The sequence below is a fragment of the Phyllostomus discolor genome, chromosome 10 (genome assembly GCF_004126475.2).
Source record: "Phyllostomus discolor isolate MPI-MPIP mPhyDis1 chromosome 10, mPhyDis1.pri.v3, whole genome shotgun sequence".
NCBI classification, from domain to species: domain Eukaryota; kingdom Metazoa; phylum Chordata; class Mammalia; order Chiroptera; family Phyllostomidae; genus Phyllostomus; species Phyllostomus discolor.
The window spans coordinates 49256485-49273452 of NC_040912.2; the positions used below are offsets into that span (position 1 = coordinate 49256485).

Consider the following 16968-nt stretch of genomic DNA (forward strand, 5'->3'; position numbering starts at 1 on the left):
TTAGAGTGAACATCAGAATAGGGAAAGGTGGTTTGTAGGTTTCCAAGAGATCAACTTGTTGCCTGCTGCTTTTAGGATTGTCTTTTGCCTAACTTGTTTTATAAAAGTTACAAACTACCAGTGTTCATGAAAAAAATAGACCATTTGGTCCAAGTCAGTTTTGCCTTCTCTAATTTAGAGGGACTCTGGAGAGTTGGCAGGCCACACTTTCACAGAGCATTCTGTTTGTTCTTTACCTTCCTGGAATGAGAGTTTGGTAAGAATATAGGATGCTGGTTTTCTTGGAGCTCATTCTAAAGTGAGCACACCAGGACTGCTGGATTCATTTGTTCTCAAATCCACATTCTTGGTGTGGCATGGCACAATTGCTCCCTCCCTTTGGAGAGTTGCTCCCTGGGGAGGTATTTACATACAGGTTACATAAAAATGTATTTAATATCTACCGTACTGTACATGTAAGAATTTACTTGTTTCTAGAGACTGTATTATATTCTGAGTAAGAATATAGAGAGTGTATTAAACAGAATAAAGGAAGTCTCTAGATTTTTAGTGTATCTGTTGTCACCTGTTATCCTGTTCTGTGTTCCCACCAGCTGGGGGCTTGAGTGTCTGTAGCAATTAGACCATTGCAGACCTTTTACAAAGTGTAACTTGCTAACCTGGGGGAAACACTCCTTTCAAAAACATTGAAGTGCTGTCCAAAACACTAATTTGAAAAGATACATGCAGCCCTGTATTCACTGTAGCACTATTTAAAATAGCTAAGATATGTAAGCAACCTAAGTGTCTATCAATATTGGATAAAGAATATGTGGTATGTACAGGGTGGGGAGAGCTAGGTTTACAGTGAGTACATGAAACACAAGAGTTTATTCTTGTATTATTTATTAAATATTGTATTATTTTTCCATACAAACAACTGTAAACCTACTTTTCCCCCACCCTGTATCTACAATGGAATACTACTTGGCCATAAAAAGGAATGAAATCTTACCATTTGCAACAACATGAAAGGACCTAGAGGGTATTATGCTAAATGAAATAATTCAGATAGAGAAAAACAAGTACCATATGATTTCACTTAAATGTGGAATCTAAAGAACAAAGTAAATGAATAAACTAAATAGGCAAAGACTCAGAGATAACAGAACAAACTGATAGTTGCAGATAAGCGAGGGGTTGCAGGGCTGGGTGGAAAAGGAGAAGGGAGTAAGAAGTACAAATTGGTAGTTACAAAATAGTCAGGGAGATCTAAAGTACAATATAGAGAATATAGTCAATAATATTGTAATAACTATGGTGCCATGTGGGTACTATATATAGTATTTTTATAGACTTATGGGGGAAATCACTTCATAAATTGTACAAGTGTCTACCCACTTTGTTGTATACCTGAAACTAATGTAATATAATATTGAATGGCAAGTATAATTGAAAAACTAATAAAGAAAAACATTGAAGTGCTGTATTAATCAATGTACACCCACTCCTTGAGACAGATTATATTATTTTCTCCTACTTAGTAGGCTGATAGGTATCTAATTGCCTAAAGCAACCTTAGCACTCTCAGTTCTTCCTTCTAACATCCTACTAGGAAATTTTATCCCTTATAAATAAGAATAGACTAATTATTTGTTGGTTTATTTGGTGTTTTAGATTATACATCCAAAAACGGATGATCAAAGGAATCGATTGCAAGAGGCTTGCAAAGACATCTTGCTGTTTAAGAACCTGGATCCGGTAAGATAAATCTCAGTGATAGAAATGGTTTCTGCAGTAGTAGTGTGAAAAACTGTGCAGAGTCTTGGGATTCATTCTCTTTACTAGCTCACATCACCCTGTTGTGTAATGGCCCTATTGTGGGTGCCTGCATGTGCAGTGGGTTGTAATATAGGGGAGGAATGTTTGTACTGAGCTTGGGAGGTCACTGCTGTTAGAACAAGGAGTAAGCAGGCCTGCTGTTTGTCTGGGGGAAGACATTATCTCATCCCTCAAAGTTACTAGCTACAAACAGCCCTGAGAAATGGCCCAGCTGAAGAGAAGTTAGGACCTTGCATTGTCTCTACACCCAGCTGGAACATGCAGGCATGTGCAGGGCCCTTTGTGAATTGCCTCTCTCACCAGCTGGTAATAGTAACTATATTCTCATGTGTAACTCCTAACACATACTTTAAAAATAACATTTTACTTAGCTCTAAATGTAGTGGGGGTTTTTTTTGTTCTTTGTAAGGATTTCAAAATCTCTAGTCTTTGGTTTGGGATGTATTTCTAGAGTACCCTTTCAGTATGAGTGAGCACGCCACTCAGATTTTGCCTGGTTCTGCTTCCACCATCACAACTGTTGCTGTGTGGTCATTTGGGAGGAAAACCCTGCTGCTGTATTTCATATGTGAAAACTGAGTTAACTTTTGTGACTTACCTCGACCTTTTCTGGTCAAACTCAACATCTTAGTTTCCAGATTGATGCCCTAGAGAAGAAAACGTTAAATCTAGACCCGTGCTTTTAAAGACGAAGTTTTCTCGTAAAGGCCTGTTTTATAAAGAGGAGGGTACTACATTATACCGAGTCTTCTACCCTGGGTCTGCTCCCAAACTGAAATAAAGCTTCTGTGTTTCTAATGCCATTTATGTTGGTATCATGTTCTAGGAACATGGATTACATTTTGTGACCTTGGAGATCTTATTTTAGGACCATACATTACAAGTTTTGTCCAGTTTGATCCTGGTCCTCCAGAATTATCCCTGGTGGGCAGAATTAGGAGCTATGAAGAATGCAGTTCTCTAATAATGGAAGACTAAGAAATGGAATTAAGAGAGAAAATTTAAGAATTTAATTTACAAATGGAAAATTTCCCCTGTTGTTTTAAATAGTGGAATGATAGACTAAAGGGCATTTGTGAAATTTTGGTGGGCTTCTAAATAATCCCAAATCTCATTTATTTAGAGTAGTAATGATTCTGTGAAATAGAAGACACTAAACTGTGTGATCACTTATAATCTCCCACCAGTAAGAGTCCAGATTATTAGTGTAAAGATACAATTGTGTGTGTGTGTGTGTGTGTGTGTATAAGGTGATAATTTTGGTAGTGGGATTAAATGAATTTAGAATTTACTGTAACTCCCACTCTAGGTACATAGAGAAGACAGCTACACCATTAATCCTCAGTTTTACCCATTGGTATAGGCTTCACCCAGAGAAATTCTCTATTTTTCAACTAGAAATTTCAGAGGTCACCAAAAACAGTGATTCTGAAACTTTAATATGCCTGTATACCATCAGGGGATGTTGTTAAAAATACAGATTCATGTTCCACAGGACTGCAGTGAGCTGGAGAGCCTGCTTTTCTCACAAGCTCCCTGGTGATGTTGATGCTCCTACCCACAACAGTACACTTCAGTAGCAAGGAGTAGAGCTAGACGTGAAAATGCTCTAGCTCAGTATTTTGGTGCTACCATATGTAATTTTGTTTGCATATTTCCCTGTGAATTTGAACCAGTATTTTAATGCTTCTGCAGTGACTAAGCAATGATAGCCTGGTGTTTATGCACTAAGTGACAGATAGGCATGGGGGAAATAGCTGCCTATTCTAGTTCATACTCTAAATTATTATTTTTTTTTTGCCATTTCAACCCTAACTTTTTTAAAGCATTGTTAATACTTGGTTGCACTGAAAGCAGTTTAAAAAAACTTTTGCTAGTATATTCTGGCAAGGGGCATCTTTGCTTGAACTGATTATTTTTATAAATATGGGAATTTTTTTAGTCTTCTTTTGCTGCTTTTTTGAAGGTCTTCAGTATATGTATTTTTTTAACAAAGAAAAAGTTCATGAAACTACTAATTCATGAATTACCATTATTGAATGTTTTTATAGGGAGGAGCAAATATTACTTGCATAGTTGTTTCCAAGAGATCTTTCACTGAGTTAGAGCTCAAAGCATCTTGACTTATTTCCCCACCATCTCACTTTCCCTTCTAGGAAAGATGCAGAATATAAATAAGTAAAAGTTAATTTTTCTCAGTAAATTACAACCTGTAATAAGAACTTTATCCTCAAACTTGGTTGATTGAAGATTTTGGATTAAGCTTGTATTTCAAGTAGCTCTCTAGTTTTCTATGGTATACATTTTAACAATAACCCAAATGCATTTAAATTGAATTACACATTCACCTCCTATAATCTGCTTGTTATGCAGGAGCTCTTTTCAGCTCAGTTCCTTGGCTACCCACTGTGTTCCAAGTCCTGTCTAAAGTGTTGGAGGCCACAAAAATACTTAGACATGGTTATTGTCCTCTTGGAACTTAAATTTGATGAGGGACTCAAATGTACATATAAAGCAGTTGGGTAAAACATGATACATACTGTAATATGGTCAGGGCACTAAGAGAGAAGGAGGGTCTCTGATCCTCACTTGAGGAATCAAGAGGCTGGAGAGGCCACCTCCAAAGGTGAGTAGGAAGCTGCCAGTTGAACAAAAGTACAGAGTGTTATCACTGCAGCCTAAAGTGGAAGACATCCAGTGGTGGGAGTTAAGATGTGCATTCTCTGAGCATTCTGGAATGCCTCGCTATAGCGTGGGATGCATGCTGTAAGCAGTGGGTAGGCACAGCTGAAACACTTCAAGCAGAGAATGTAGCAATCAGATGTGTCTACAGGGTCACTGTGGTCGAGTTAAAGACCAGAGGGAGAGTGATAGAGCAAGCACAGAGGAACGGAGCTCAGTGAGGAAGCAGTGCCATCTGTGATCCAGGGAAAAGAAATGGGCCCAACTAGGGAAAGAAGGGGAGAGGGATGGCTTCACAAAATATTTAGGATTAGCAGAGGTTGGTACTTGGTGGTTGAATGAATTGGAACCCAACAGAAAGAATCTAGGATGACTCCCAGTGTCTAGCCGGAATGACGGTGAGGTGGTACATTTTCCTGAAATGGGAAAACTTGACAGAGGAAAAGGAAGCAGTAATCACTGACTGACAAGAATAATAATCTTGGCTTTGTGTCTATTATCTCATTTGAATTTCCTGAAGTCATTGTTTATCTTGAAAAGCTTGCACCTCCTAGGCCTCACAGCATTTTTCCTTGCAGTGTTGTAATATTCATACATTGAGCGCAGCATTTATAATTATTAATCTCTTTGAAGATAATCTTTTCATGAATATTTTAATGCTCGACTCAGTAGGCCATTTTTCTTCTGAAGTATTTCTACTATGAGGCAAACTGAAGTAATTTTCCTAAGCTATATGCTAGGCTCTTTCATTAATGAAGAGTAAATTGTTATTTTTAAGTGAGTCAGAGCCCTTTAACTGAGCTTAGTCTCCTAACTGCATTCTGTAGGAGAATAAGATAGGGATTTCCTATAGCAGTTGTCAGTCATTTTGATAAGGCCCTGTATGTTGAACATTTCCTAAGTTGTTCTCACTCTGTGTATAATTATGGGGAAATTACATTTTGATTGACTGGAACAGACACCTGTCACATAGAGAAGTTCTAGAAGAAATATTTGTTCTGTATTTTATCAGGAATTAGTTTTTAATATATCCATGTATGAATTCTTAAGCATTATAATATTTTTAAATGCAGCTAATTGAAAGATAGCAAAAATACTTATTATAGCACTGTTTTTCATCTTTGTCTACATTTGACATTTACAGCCAGAGCTAATCAATAAAGGTGATATTCCCCCTCCATTTGTCCTAAAAGAGTTGAAATATAAACAGTAAGCAAAACAAAGTATTAGTAAGCCATGTAATCCAATGTCATAATTTTAATAGGTGACCATATGTTGCCTGGTTCATGAACTCATTTCGGTAAAATGGCCCCTGTGGGGTCAATTAGCACCATACCAAGAAAGCACTGTTTTGCTCTGCCACATTGGCATCATCTTCAGGCCTGGCTGCTGTTTCACAAAGAGGTGCCAGGGCTCACACAGAGACCCAGGGCAGGGGTGAAAACCACTTCCTATGAACCCATCACCATTGTTCTCCCAAAAGTCTTTCTTAATTCACATGAAGATTCAGTATTATGTTCTCTGTATAAATGGAGAGTTTGGTTTTTTAATTAATTAAAAATGGTAAATCAGTATACATGTACAATTTACAAAAATTAAAAAAAAAAAAGAATAAAATTCTAAAACAACAAAAGAGTAGTCAGTGAAAGGAAATCTCCCTTTCATTCCTGTCTCCCAGCAACCCAGTTTCTCAGGAGCCAAGTTCTTTTAGCATTATCATGTGTATTTTCCAGGATTATGCTATGTATATACAAGTACGAACTTTTAAAAATTTTGGCAGCAAATTCTACACAGTGCTGTGCCCAGTTCTTTTTTTTACTTAACACCATGTCTGTACTCATGGAGATTCCATAATCTTTTTAAAATTATTTTTATCACTATTAATTTATTTGTAAAAGTTAAAGGTAATATGCTATAAAGCTTAATCATGAAAACTAACATTTTGCTATTGTCTAATGTATGATTTAAAATTGTATATAATAGGGAGGCTTCAATAGCAAAATAATATTGAAAAAGAAGAGCAAGTTGGAAGACTCACACTGGCCAGTTTCAAAGCTGTTACTGCATAGCTACAGTAATCAAAACAATGTGTTACTGGCATAGGGATAGACAGAGAACATGGGATACAGTGGAGTCTAGAAATAAATCTGTGTATCTATGGCTATTTGATTTCAACAAGAATGCTAAGGCCCCTGGCTGGTGTAGCTCAGTGGATTGAGTGAGGGCTGCGAACCAAAATGTCGCAGGTTCGATTCCCAGTCAGGGCACAATGCCTGGGTTGCAGGCCACGGCCCCCAGCAACCGCACATTGATTTCTCTTTCTCTCTCCCTTCCCTCTCTAAAAAAAATATAAATAAATAAAATCTTAAGAAAAAAAAGAATTCTAAGGCCATTCAACGGGAAAGAATAGTCACTTCAACAAATGGTGCTAGGACAACAAGATATCTACACACAAAATAACAGACTTGGCCTCCTACTTCATACCATGTAAAAAAATTAACTCAAAGTGGATCAAAGACCTAACTGTAAACTCTAAAACTTTATAGTTTTAGTTCTCTTAGAAGAGAACAGAGAGGTATTCTTGACCTTGGATTTAACAGTGGGTTATTAGATGCTAAAAACAGGAATAAGAAAAGAAAAAAGATTACAGTCAGACCTTGTTACTTGTTGGCTTCAGAACTTGTTAACCCCTGTACTCATCACATTTTGACGGGGAAAAAATGTTTCCACACTTGGCACTTGCTCAGGACTCATGGTGGTTGCCAGAACTTGTATGAGTCTATGCCACCCCACAAGAGAAAATGTTTCATCATTCAGTATTTGTTTCGGCACTTGTCATGAGTTTTGGAAGTAATTAACAGTGAGAACAGGGGTAACACTGTAATTGGACTCCATAAAAAAAGAAAATACAAAAAATTGTGCATTAAAGGACATCATCAAAAAAATGAAAAGATAACTTACAGAATGGGAGAAAATATTGTAAATAATATGTATGATAAGGCCTAGTATCCAGAATATGTAAAGAGCTCTTACTATTCAGCAACAAAAAGACAAACAACCCAACTTAAAAATGGGCAAAGTACTGGAATAGACATTTCTCCAAAGAAGATATACAAATAATCAATGAGCACATGAAAAATTTTCAACATGGTTAGTCATTAGGGTAATGCATCAAAACCACTTCACCTGCACCCTGGCTGGGTGGCTCCGTTGGTTGGAGTGTTGTCTGTACATCAGAAAGTTTGCAGGTTTGATTCCCAGTCAGGGAATGTACCTAGGTTGTGGGTTTGATTCCTGGTCAGATGTGTACTGGAGGCAGCTGATGGATGTTTCTCTCTCTCAAATCAATAAACATATCCTCTTGTAATGATTAAAAAAAATCCACTTCACCCGCAGTGGGGTGGCTATAATTAAAAAAAAAAAGGAAAATAAGTGTTGGTGAGGGCATGAGAAAATTGGAACCTTAATACATTTCTGATGAGAAAGTAAAATGGTTCAGGCACTGTGGAAAACAGTTTGGTGGTTTCTCCAAAATTAAACATGTAACTCAGCAAATTCTACTCCTAGTCATAGACCCAAAAGAATTAAAACACAGATATTCAAACAAACATTTGTATATGAATGTTCATAGCCACATTATTCACTATGAACCCAAGTATTCATTGGCAGATGAATGGATAAGCAAATTTTGGAACAAATAGTATGTATCCCTAAAAACAAATGAAGTAATGCTGTAACAGGGGTGAACCACAAAACCTTTATGCTCAGTGAAATAAATCAGACACAAAAGATCACATACTATAGGACCCTATTATATGAAACATCCAGAATGAGTAACTCTATAGAAACAGAAAATGGATTAGCATAGCCAGTGGGTAGGATGGGGTGCAGGGTAGAATGGCAAATGACTGCTCAGTGGGTACAGGTGTTCATTTTAGGGCAATGAAAACTGTTTTGAAACTAGATAGATGTGATGGTTGTACAACTTTGTGGCCACTGAATATTGTTCACTTTAAAATGGCTTTTCATTTTATGTTGTGTAAAATTTCACTTTGTAAAAATTTTGTATATTTAATCCAGCTGAGCATTTTGATTTCCATTATAACATTTAATGGCTAAAATACACTTTAAGGATGCAATTAAATCAACTATTTACAGAATTAATCCCTGAAGCGCCTCCAGAAAAGCCCTGGGTTCCACAAAACACAATTTGAGAAATGCCGGGCCCTTTCATGGCATGTAGAAGATGGAAAGCCAGCCTTGAACATTGTGTTGAGTGACAAGGAGCTGATCTCTGTGCAAGGGGTCCAGTGCCACTGATAGACAGCTCTCATTCTTGGACAAGTTTTTACATTATGCCAAAGTCTCCATGACACTTCGACCCCGCAGTCCTGCTTGTGGCCTCTAGCATCACTGACATCATCAGTGTGACCACATGCAGGTCTTTTCTTACCTAAATGCCTCCAGTTCCTTGAACTATTCCCCTGTGGCAGGTTTTCAGATTTCCTGATTACCCTTGAGTGTTCTCAGTTACTCCAAGGAAAGGTAGATGTCTTAAATACCACATTCTTACAGCTACATAGCTTTTCAGTGAATAGATATACCAAATTTATTTATCCAGTGCCCTGTAGGTAGACGTTAGTTGGTTTCCATTTGTTTTGCTATATGATGCTGCAATGAAAAATGCCTGTGCACATGTCATTTCGCAAATATCTATATACTATCCTCCTAGAAAAAGAATATTGAGGTGAAAGGTATGTGTATTTGGAACTTTATCAGATATTGACAGATTACTCTCTAGTTTCTTTCACTTTAGCAGTCTGTGTGAGGAGACCTCTTTCCCACACCATCTCCAACACTTAAATCTAAATGTTTATTTTTTTTTAATCTGACTGGTGAAAAAGGTATCTTACTTCAGTTTTAATTTGCACTTCTTTTTGCTTTGAAAGAAGTGGAAAATCCTTTTGTGTTTTTAAGAGTTCCTTCCCTCTTTTTCCTGGAAGCTTTACAGATCAAGTTTACAAGTCATGTTAGGGTGGGGCTTTCAGTCTTTGATCGTGTTGGACACCTTCCATTTACTGTATTTTGTCATGTAGAATGCGCACTTTTTGCTCAAATGTTTGAGGGAAAAATAATCATGTGCATTATACCTGGGTATAAGGAATGCATACTATGGATATAATGGGCGTAATCCCATGTTATAATGCATACAAAACTGTGGGTGTGCATAATACACAGTAAAATCCAGTAGCCACCTGTGTTCTAGAAATGTCACCTCCATCCATTTCCTCTTCTATATTGTGTGTATTCATACCTTATATTTCCTATGAAATGTTCAAAAAGAGTCATGTATGTTCTGTTCTTGCTCTTGATCCAGAGCATCTTTTAAAAAAAAAAAACTAATTTTGATTTTAGAGAGAGGGGAAGAGGGAGAGAGAAAGGGAAACATCAATGTGAGAGAGGCATCTATTGGTTGCCTTCCATAAGCACCCTGACCTCCAGCTGGAACCAAACTGAAACCATACCCAGGCATGTCCCCAACCAGGATAGAACCATCTACCTTTCTTTTGGTTTTGTGGAACGACACCGAACCAACTAAGCCATATCGGCAGGGACAGAGCATCTTGTTTTTTAACCAGTGTTCTCTACTTATATTTTCCTCACTACCCCCACAGTCTATCTTCAGCTCCTTAACTTGTAATACTAATGTATTTTGGCATGGGCAAGTTAGTGTTGTACCCTTTTAATACCCATTGAAAATAACTTGATAAAATATTCACAGCTAATAAGTGGCAAAGCAAATAACCCTCTTAAATCTTTTGACTTTTCTATTACTATGCATCATACTATTTTTCTGTGTCCATTTGTTTTGTGTATTCAAAGCCCTTTGAATTGTGTGTGGATTTCTTTTACTTCCTAGTTTATTCTCACTGGCTGAAGTTTATTTGTAAGCCTTGTTAAACTACCTGTTAGGAGAATAAAATGTTTATATAATTTAAGTAGTTTCTGAATATTAGATTTGATGTTTCTGGCTTCAGTTTTAATAAACCTTCTCTCAAGAGGTAAATGGTTGTTTCTTGAAAAGAACCTTAGTGAGAAAAAACAGTGATAGAATATTTGCCACAGTCATTTTTTATTTTGCTTTTTTGTGTGTGTGTGCTAAACCAAAAAGGACTGGAGTCACGATTTAAATTCACCAAGTATTTAAGTAATCTTCATATAAATTCTAGTGATGACTAATATAGGGAAGTTTTAAAAACAGATTTTTAAAAAGATATTTGCAGTAGTTCTTTACTTAACCTGGTCATTTTAGTTATGATTATATTTCACAAGGTATATGTGGTTTGATGGCTAATTTTTCATGTTAAAGTGGTGCTAAATGCAAATACTCTGAAACAGATGAATTAGAATCCATTTAGATACTGAATATGAGGGTAAATATATAATCATCTCATTTATATGTGGTCAGAAAGATTGCTATGTATTTTTTTGATAGGACTTAATAGCATGATATTCCATTTATTTGCACTTGCTCACAGAAACATAAAGCTAATTATGGTTACTTAAGAAAACATGTTCTAGATAACATATAGATTATATCCTTTTTTTTTAAATATAGGAGCAGATGTCTCAAGTATTAGATGCCATGTTTGAAAAATTAGTCAAAGAAGGGGAACATGTAATTGATCAAGGTGATGATGGTGACAACTTTTACGTAATCGATAGGTAAGTTTTGCATAGCTTCACTAAAATGTAACAAACCTTTTGGGTAAAATCTCAATGGTTATAATGGTAGCAATTTAATATATAATTGCTATTGCTTCTTTACTCGTATTACTACATAATAGACACTAAACCTGCTATGAATACATGCGGTGAAATCATACTGGATCATGAAAAGAGGCACAGTTTATAAAAGAACTGATGATTTTTATTTTAATCTATACATCTCAGTTGCTTACTGTGACCCTTCCCATTTGTTAACTTGTTTGACAGGTAGTTAGTATGTAATTGGTGCCTATTATAGTGAGAATTAGAAGCATAATACAGCACCTGAGATACTGAATCACAGTAAACTCAATCTGTTACATTTTTTATTAGCTATAAAGTAAAACGTGCTTGTGGTTTAAAAAGTCAAAGGGGGTATAAGGCAGAAAGTCTCATCCCCACTTCTTCAGCATCATGTAGTCAGTCTAGTAGTAGTTTGTCCTTCAGAAGTTGCTTATGCATTATTTTGTTTGCCTTTTAAGAACTCTATAAATTATTTTACTAAAATAAGATGGCATTGAAAAATCTAATTTCAGAAAACTTCAAGTTGTGCTTAATAAGACTTTGTGCATTAAGTATGCTTTTTACTGGTAATTAGGTGAGAGACCCAAAGTTGTGATAGGGGAGCAGTCTGAACTGAGTATTTCTTCACGTTGTAAAGTGATGTTGAAGTATTTATGAGACAATTGGTATCCCTACCCTGATTTATTGGATTACATTTGCTGCTGTGGGTAGAGCTGTGTTCAACTCAGAAGGCTTGTGGAAAATTACTCCCCATCTGTCTGCTTAGTCCTCGTTTCTTGATCTTCGCTCTGTGGGTGGTATCTTGCATAAATCAGCAGCGTGCGCTCTCTGCATCAAGGGTTTCCACTGATTCCTCCAATCCTTCATCCCAAATACCCTGGTGCCTGCAGAGCTGTTGCCAAGGCAGTATCCAGGGCCATAGTGCACTCTGATTTTAGAACAGAATAGAACCAGTTATCTCATATGTAAGTTACAGTCATGGTTTTTATATCATATACCACTTCCATCAGTGAAGTGCCTCAGAAATTCATTCAGCTATTTGTTATTTAATTGTAGGGGCCTATGAGAACCACGAATGCCATGTAGGATTAATCTTCTTTTAGTAGGTATTTTGACCATAATAATTCCCTTACCTTTGTATAAAGTGCATTCTTTTCAGGTAGTTCCTGATTACCCATTTGACAGGTGAACTCTCAGGCACACAGATGTGGCGTGAGTGGATGAAGGTTACCCAGATGATCGGTGTAGAGCCAGCCCTGCAGGCAGGTCTCTTGGCCACCATTTGTGTTCTGTCCATGCCCAAGGCCTCATGTTACCAGGGCAGCGATCTGTATAAAAAACCAGCACACAGTACTTTAACAGATTTTAGACTTACGTGATTTCAACTGGACTAGAACTCATTTTACTTCTCATCAGCACATTTGTTGTATATTTTACCTTACCTCAAAGTAGAAAATGTAGAAACTAGCTTTAGTGCAAAGGTATAAATATCATAAAATACAAGAATTAAGCTATGCTTGAAAATTAATTATTCAGAAAAAAATTCTAGATGTTATCCTTGAAATAGCCATTCTATATGTGAATTAATTAAGCCAATTACTCTCTTCCTTATTCACTAGTACTTTTTGTCTATTTTATTATGTCTTTGTTTGTATTGTTTTAACCATTCATAACCCTTTTTAAATAAAAACATTCCCTTTTTTTGTCTTTGCTAGGGTTTAGCCAATAAGATAAAGCCAAAGAACTTCAGTTGTTTGCCATCACAGGTGCTTCAGCAAGCCTTGAAACCATGTTCCCTGATAACGTACAGCATATGGAAAGGCAGTCTTCCACAAGAAGAGTGTAGTTCATATAAATACAGGATCTGGACAATATGTAGTGCAAATAAACCTCAGTGTGCTTGTGTTCCAGTAAAACTGTTTATGAAAACAGGCAGCCAGTGTGTGGGCCAGCCCCCCCTCTAGATTATAAAGGATCCTCACAAGTATTGTATAGTAATGGCTGACCAAATTGTTGTTTTTATATATATATATAAAATACATATATCTTAAATTGTTATATATATATCTTAAATTGTTATATATATATTTTAAAGTTATTTTCTTCTGATCTCAAAAGTAATACATATTCATTTTAGAAACAAAAACTCTTTATTAGGTAGTTCATGTCCCTGGATTCCTCCAGTATTCTTATGCTTAGAGATAACTACAGTTAGCATTTTCATATACATTCTTTCAGACGGTTATCGATGTGTATACTGCTGGTTGCTCTTAGTTATGTAATATCACTTATTTTATTACATACAGTTTTCATTGTTTCACCTTGTTTTCCCTAGCAGGCACATGTATGGTCCTCCCCCTAGTCTACTCAATGGTCTCTTCATGCTTTTCTGGATCAGGGGGTATCTCTAGAACATCTTAATGCCCTTTAATTGCTTATTGCCATCAGAGGGGAAAGGAAAGCATGGAATGAGGTTTTATTGCACAGGGCTTTTCTCTCAAACCAGGTTTTATTGTAATGAGATTTTACCTGAATTACTTTTTACCTTTTATTTTTCCTGTGTCCAACAGAGGAACATTTGATATTTACGTAAAATGTGATGGTGTTGGAAGATGTGTTGGTAACTATGATAATCGTGGGAGTTTTGGTGAACTGGCCTTAATGTACAATACACCCAGAGCAGCTACAATCACTGCTACCTCTCCTGGTGCTCTGTGGGGTTTGGTGAGTGAAATATTTCTTTGAACTGAATATTATTTGTAAAAAGCATATGACCAAAGCTAGGTAGATACAGTATTTTAGTTCTAATAGGTGGATTTATTGGGATCATCACCAAGCCCCAGGGGCTTAAGCAACTATTGGTTGCTGAAATGTTGGGCACTAAGACTGTGCTGAGTGGAATCTTCGTGTTTTTTCCCCCAGTCAAGTCAGGTGCTTAATGCACTGGCCCTGGGAAAGACACTCAGATCCAAAATGGTCCTCTGCCTTTGCTCATCTTTAAACAGTCACACTAGAAACCACCAAGGCCTTCAGTGCTCTTTTCTGAGATAGCCTTCTGTCTTAAGTGTGACCATCTGTGGCTCCCAAAGTGTGGTCCCCTAACTAGGAGCATCTGATCTGGGGCCCCACTTACTGATTTGGGCCCACTAAATCTGAAACTCTGGAGATGGAGCCCAGCAATCTGTATTTGAGCAAGCATGCCAAGTGATTGTAATGCGCACTCAAGTTTAAGGAACCACTGTAAACTGATTTTGGTGGGGTATACATTGATTGGTAACAGCTTTGCATTGAATAGCAGCTGTGTAGAGACAAAACACTTGGTGCCTGGGTTTCTTACCTGGATGCACATCAGATCTACTTGAGCAGGGGTGGGGGGTGGGGGTGGTGGTGATAAAAAATCCTTTTGCCTAGGCCCCACCACAAATTTAATCTCACTCTCCCTAATCAGACTCTCCCCAGGGTAGGGCCTGGGCCTTCAAAATAAATTTCTTAATGGTAGTATTAGGGTAATAAGTAATGGTAGTATAACAACACTTAAAAGTTGGTTCAGAGGCATTTGGGTTTGTCCTTGTCATCTTTGCATAGATGATACCAGAATACAGAGGAGCAGGCACTAGTAAAGCCGATTCTGGAAGACTGTTTAAGCTGGTGCTTGTACAGATCACCTTGGAATTTAGTTAAAACTCAGATTCTGATTCAGTGGGTCTGGGGTGAGGCCTGTGCCTCTCTATTTCTCATAAGCTCCCAGGAGACACCAGTGCTTCTGGGACCTGAAACACACTTTCAGCAGCACTGATGTAAAGGACTGTTTATACCACTTGTATTTTCTTTTTAAATTGTTGAAAACAGTCCACCCTGTAGTTTTGACATGCATCTATCAGGTTATTTCTCTCAAATCCTTTGTAGAAGAGGGAAAAGGTAAGATGATAGGAAGTGTGTTGATTTCATTTCCAAGGACTGTAGCTTCACAGAAGCTAAAAATCATTCAATCAGGACTCCACATTTGACTCCAAAGTGGATTCAGCTGGTAAAAATACCACTTGATCATAGAAATAAGACAGTACCCTTCTTTTTACTAGAACCAGGCAGTTACTGGTCTACTTACTAAAAATGAGTCATGTTTTAAGTTGTAGAAGAAAACTTGGAATTGTTTCTGGTGGAGGAAAACTCATCATCTGAAGTGTTTTAAGGGCTATAAAAGATTTGACTACCCCAAGCCAGCCCAGTGAAGCTTCCACATCAAGAGCAGACTTGATCCACAGGAAGTGTTCGCTTGTCAGCAGAGTGGTGGGGAAAGCTAGAGTCTGCCATAACCTGTTCCCTAAGATATCATGGAAAGAATTAGTCTTCTGAGCGGGGTTGCTTGATAACCTTAGAGAAAGAACTGATCAACGTGACCATGCTGATGATTCAGAGAGGTAATTATGGAAATGACTAGGATGAAAACATTTGAAATGGGACATTCTGGATTTTATTTATATGTCACAGTGGGTGCGAAGAGGTGGGCCACTGATAGAAATTTTTTTTTGAGACATAAAGCTTACTTCTAAATCTCTAAACTATTTCTAGTCTTCTCTGTTTTGCAATAAACTCTGTCTATTAAATGGTGTTTCAGCTGGTTCCCAAACTTGATCGTTTGGGAAGATTTTATGAAACACAGATTATTGGGCCCTACATGGAGAGATTTCAGTCATGAAACTCAGGGACCTCAAAAACCTTTTCTTAATACTCAGCTGATTCTGATGCCAAGCTTGGAAAATATTCAGTATTTTTTACTTTGTAAGACTTTCTCTTTTAAAAAATATTAAGAGTACAAGTCCAAATTATAGCCCTTGTAAAATTATAATAAACTAAACTGGAGAAAAGTACGCTTAATTTTTTTGAGACATGTTCACACTGGCATTTTTCTGCATCTTCTCAGTTCATTTAAATTCAGCCTTAATATGTTGGCACAATTTAGTAATTGAAGAACATATCCCAGTTAATTTTATATAAGTTGGTATTATTTATCAAAGTATGCCAAACTAACATAATTTGGGGGCCGTTTACTAAGAACCAAAATTTCGTTCGGTAGGGATTTTTTTTTAAAACAAAATTTGTAGGAAAGTCTTTTTTTTTTTTTTTTTTGATAAAAAGGAACAGAACTATTTATTCAAAAGTTATAGGTATAACAAAGTTCCTTTAAAACACCAACAAACACACACTCAAGTCCTGCCTTCCCCCATTTTTTGAGCTGTGATATTTAAAATTTCTCCAGTTCCTTAATTGAGTTATCTTTGAGGTTAAGTAGTATAAATATAGGAACATTTTAAAATCATAAGCATGAAATAAACACTGGAATTAGACTTAAGAAAGTTGTTTGTCTATGCACATCTTTAAGAGGACTGATATAATGTGGATATTAGAAAAATAATATTTCAAAAACTCTTATTAATTGCTTTATGATTTTAAAATATTTAATAGTGTTTCTCATGTAATTTTTTTACTGCAACTCATATTAAAAAGCACATCAGGAAACATGTATATGTGTTTGTAAAACTGAAACATACATAGGTAAAAAAACACTTTACTAAAAGGAGTTAATGCTATATTCTATTTTACTTTATGATTTTATTTTATAAAAATGCTGGTCATGGGTGAAGGGGTCAAAAGGTACTAACTTCCACTAACATA

At 36.6% G+C, this 16968-nt stretch overlaps 1 protein-coding gene across 1 annotated transcript in view; it reads left to right on the top strand.

Annotated features, from left to right (window-relative positions):
- PRKAR2B (protein kinase cAMP-dependent type II regulatory subunit beta) overlaps positions 1-16968 on the top strand; it is a 117108-nt gene that overhangs the window by 88750 nt on the left and 11390 nt on the right. Inside the window, exons 4-6 of the mRNA XM_028525437.2 lie at positions 1657-1740; positions 11123-11229; positions 13866-14019. Of these exons, the coding sequence (XP_028381238.1) occupies positions 1657-1740; positions 11123-11229; positions 13866-14019 (345 nt within the window). The remainder of the gene's footprint in view (positions 1-1656; positions 1741-11122; positions 11230-13865; positions 14020-16968) is intronic.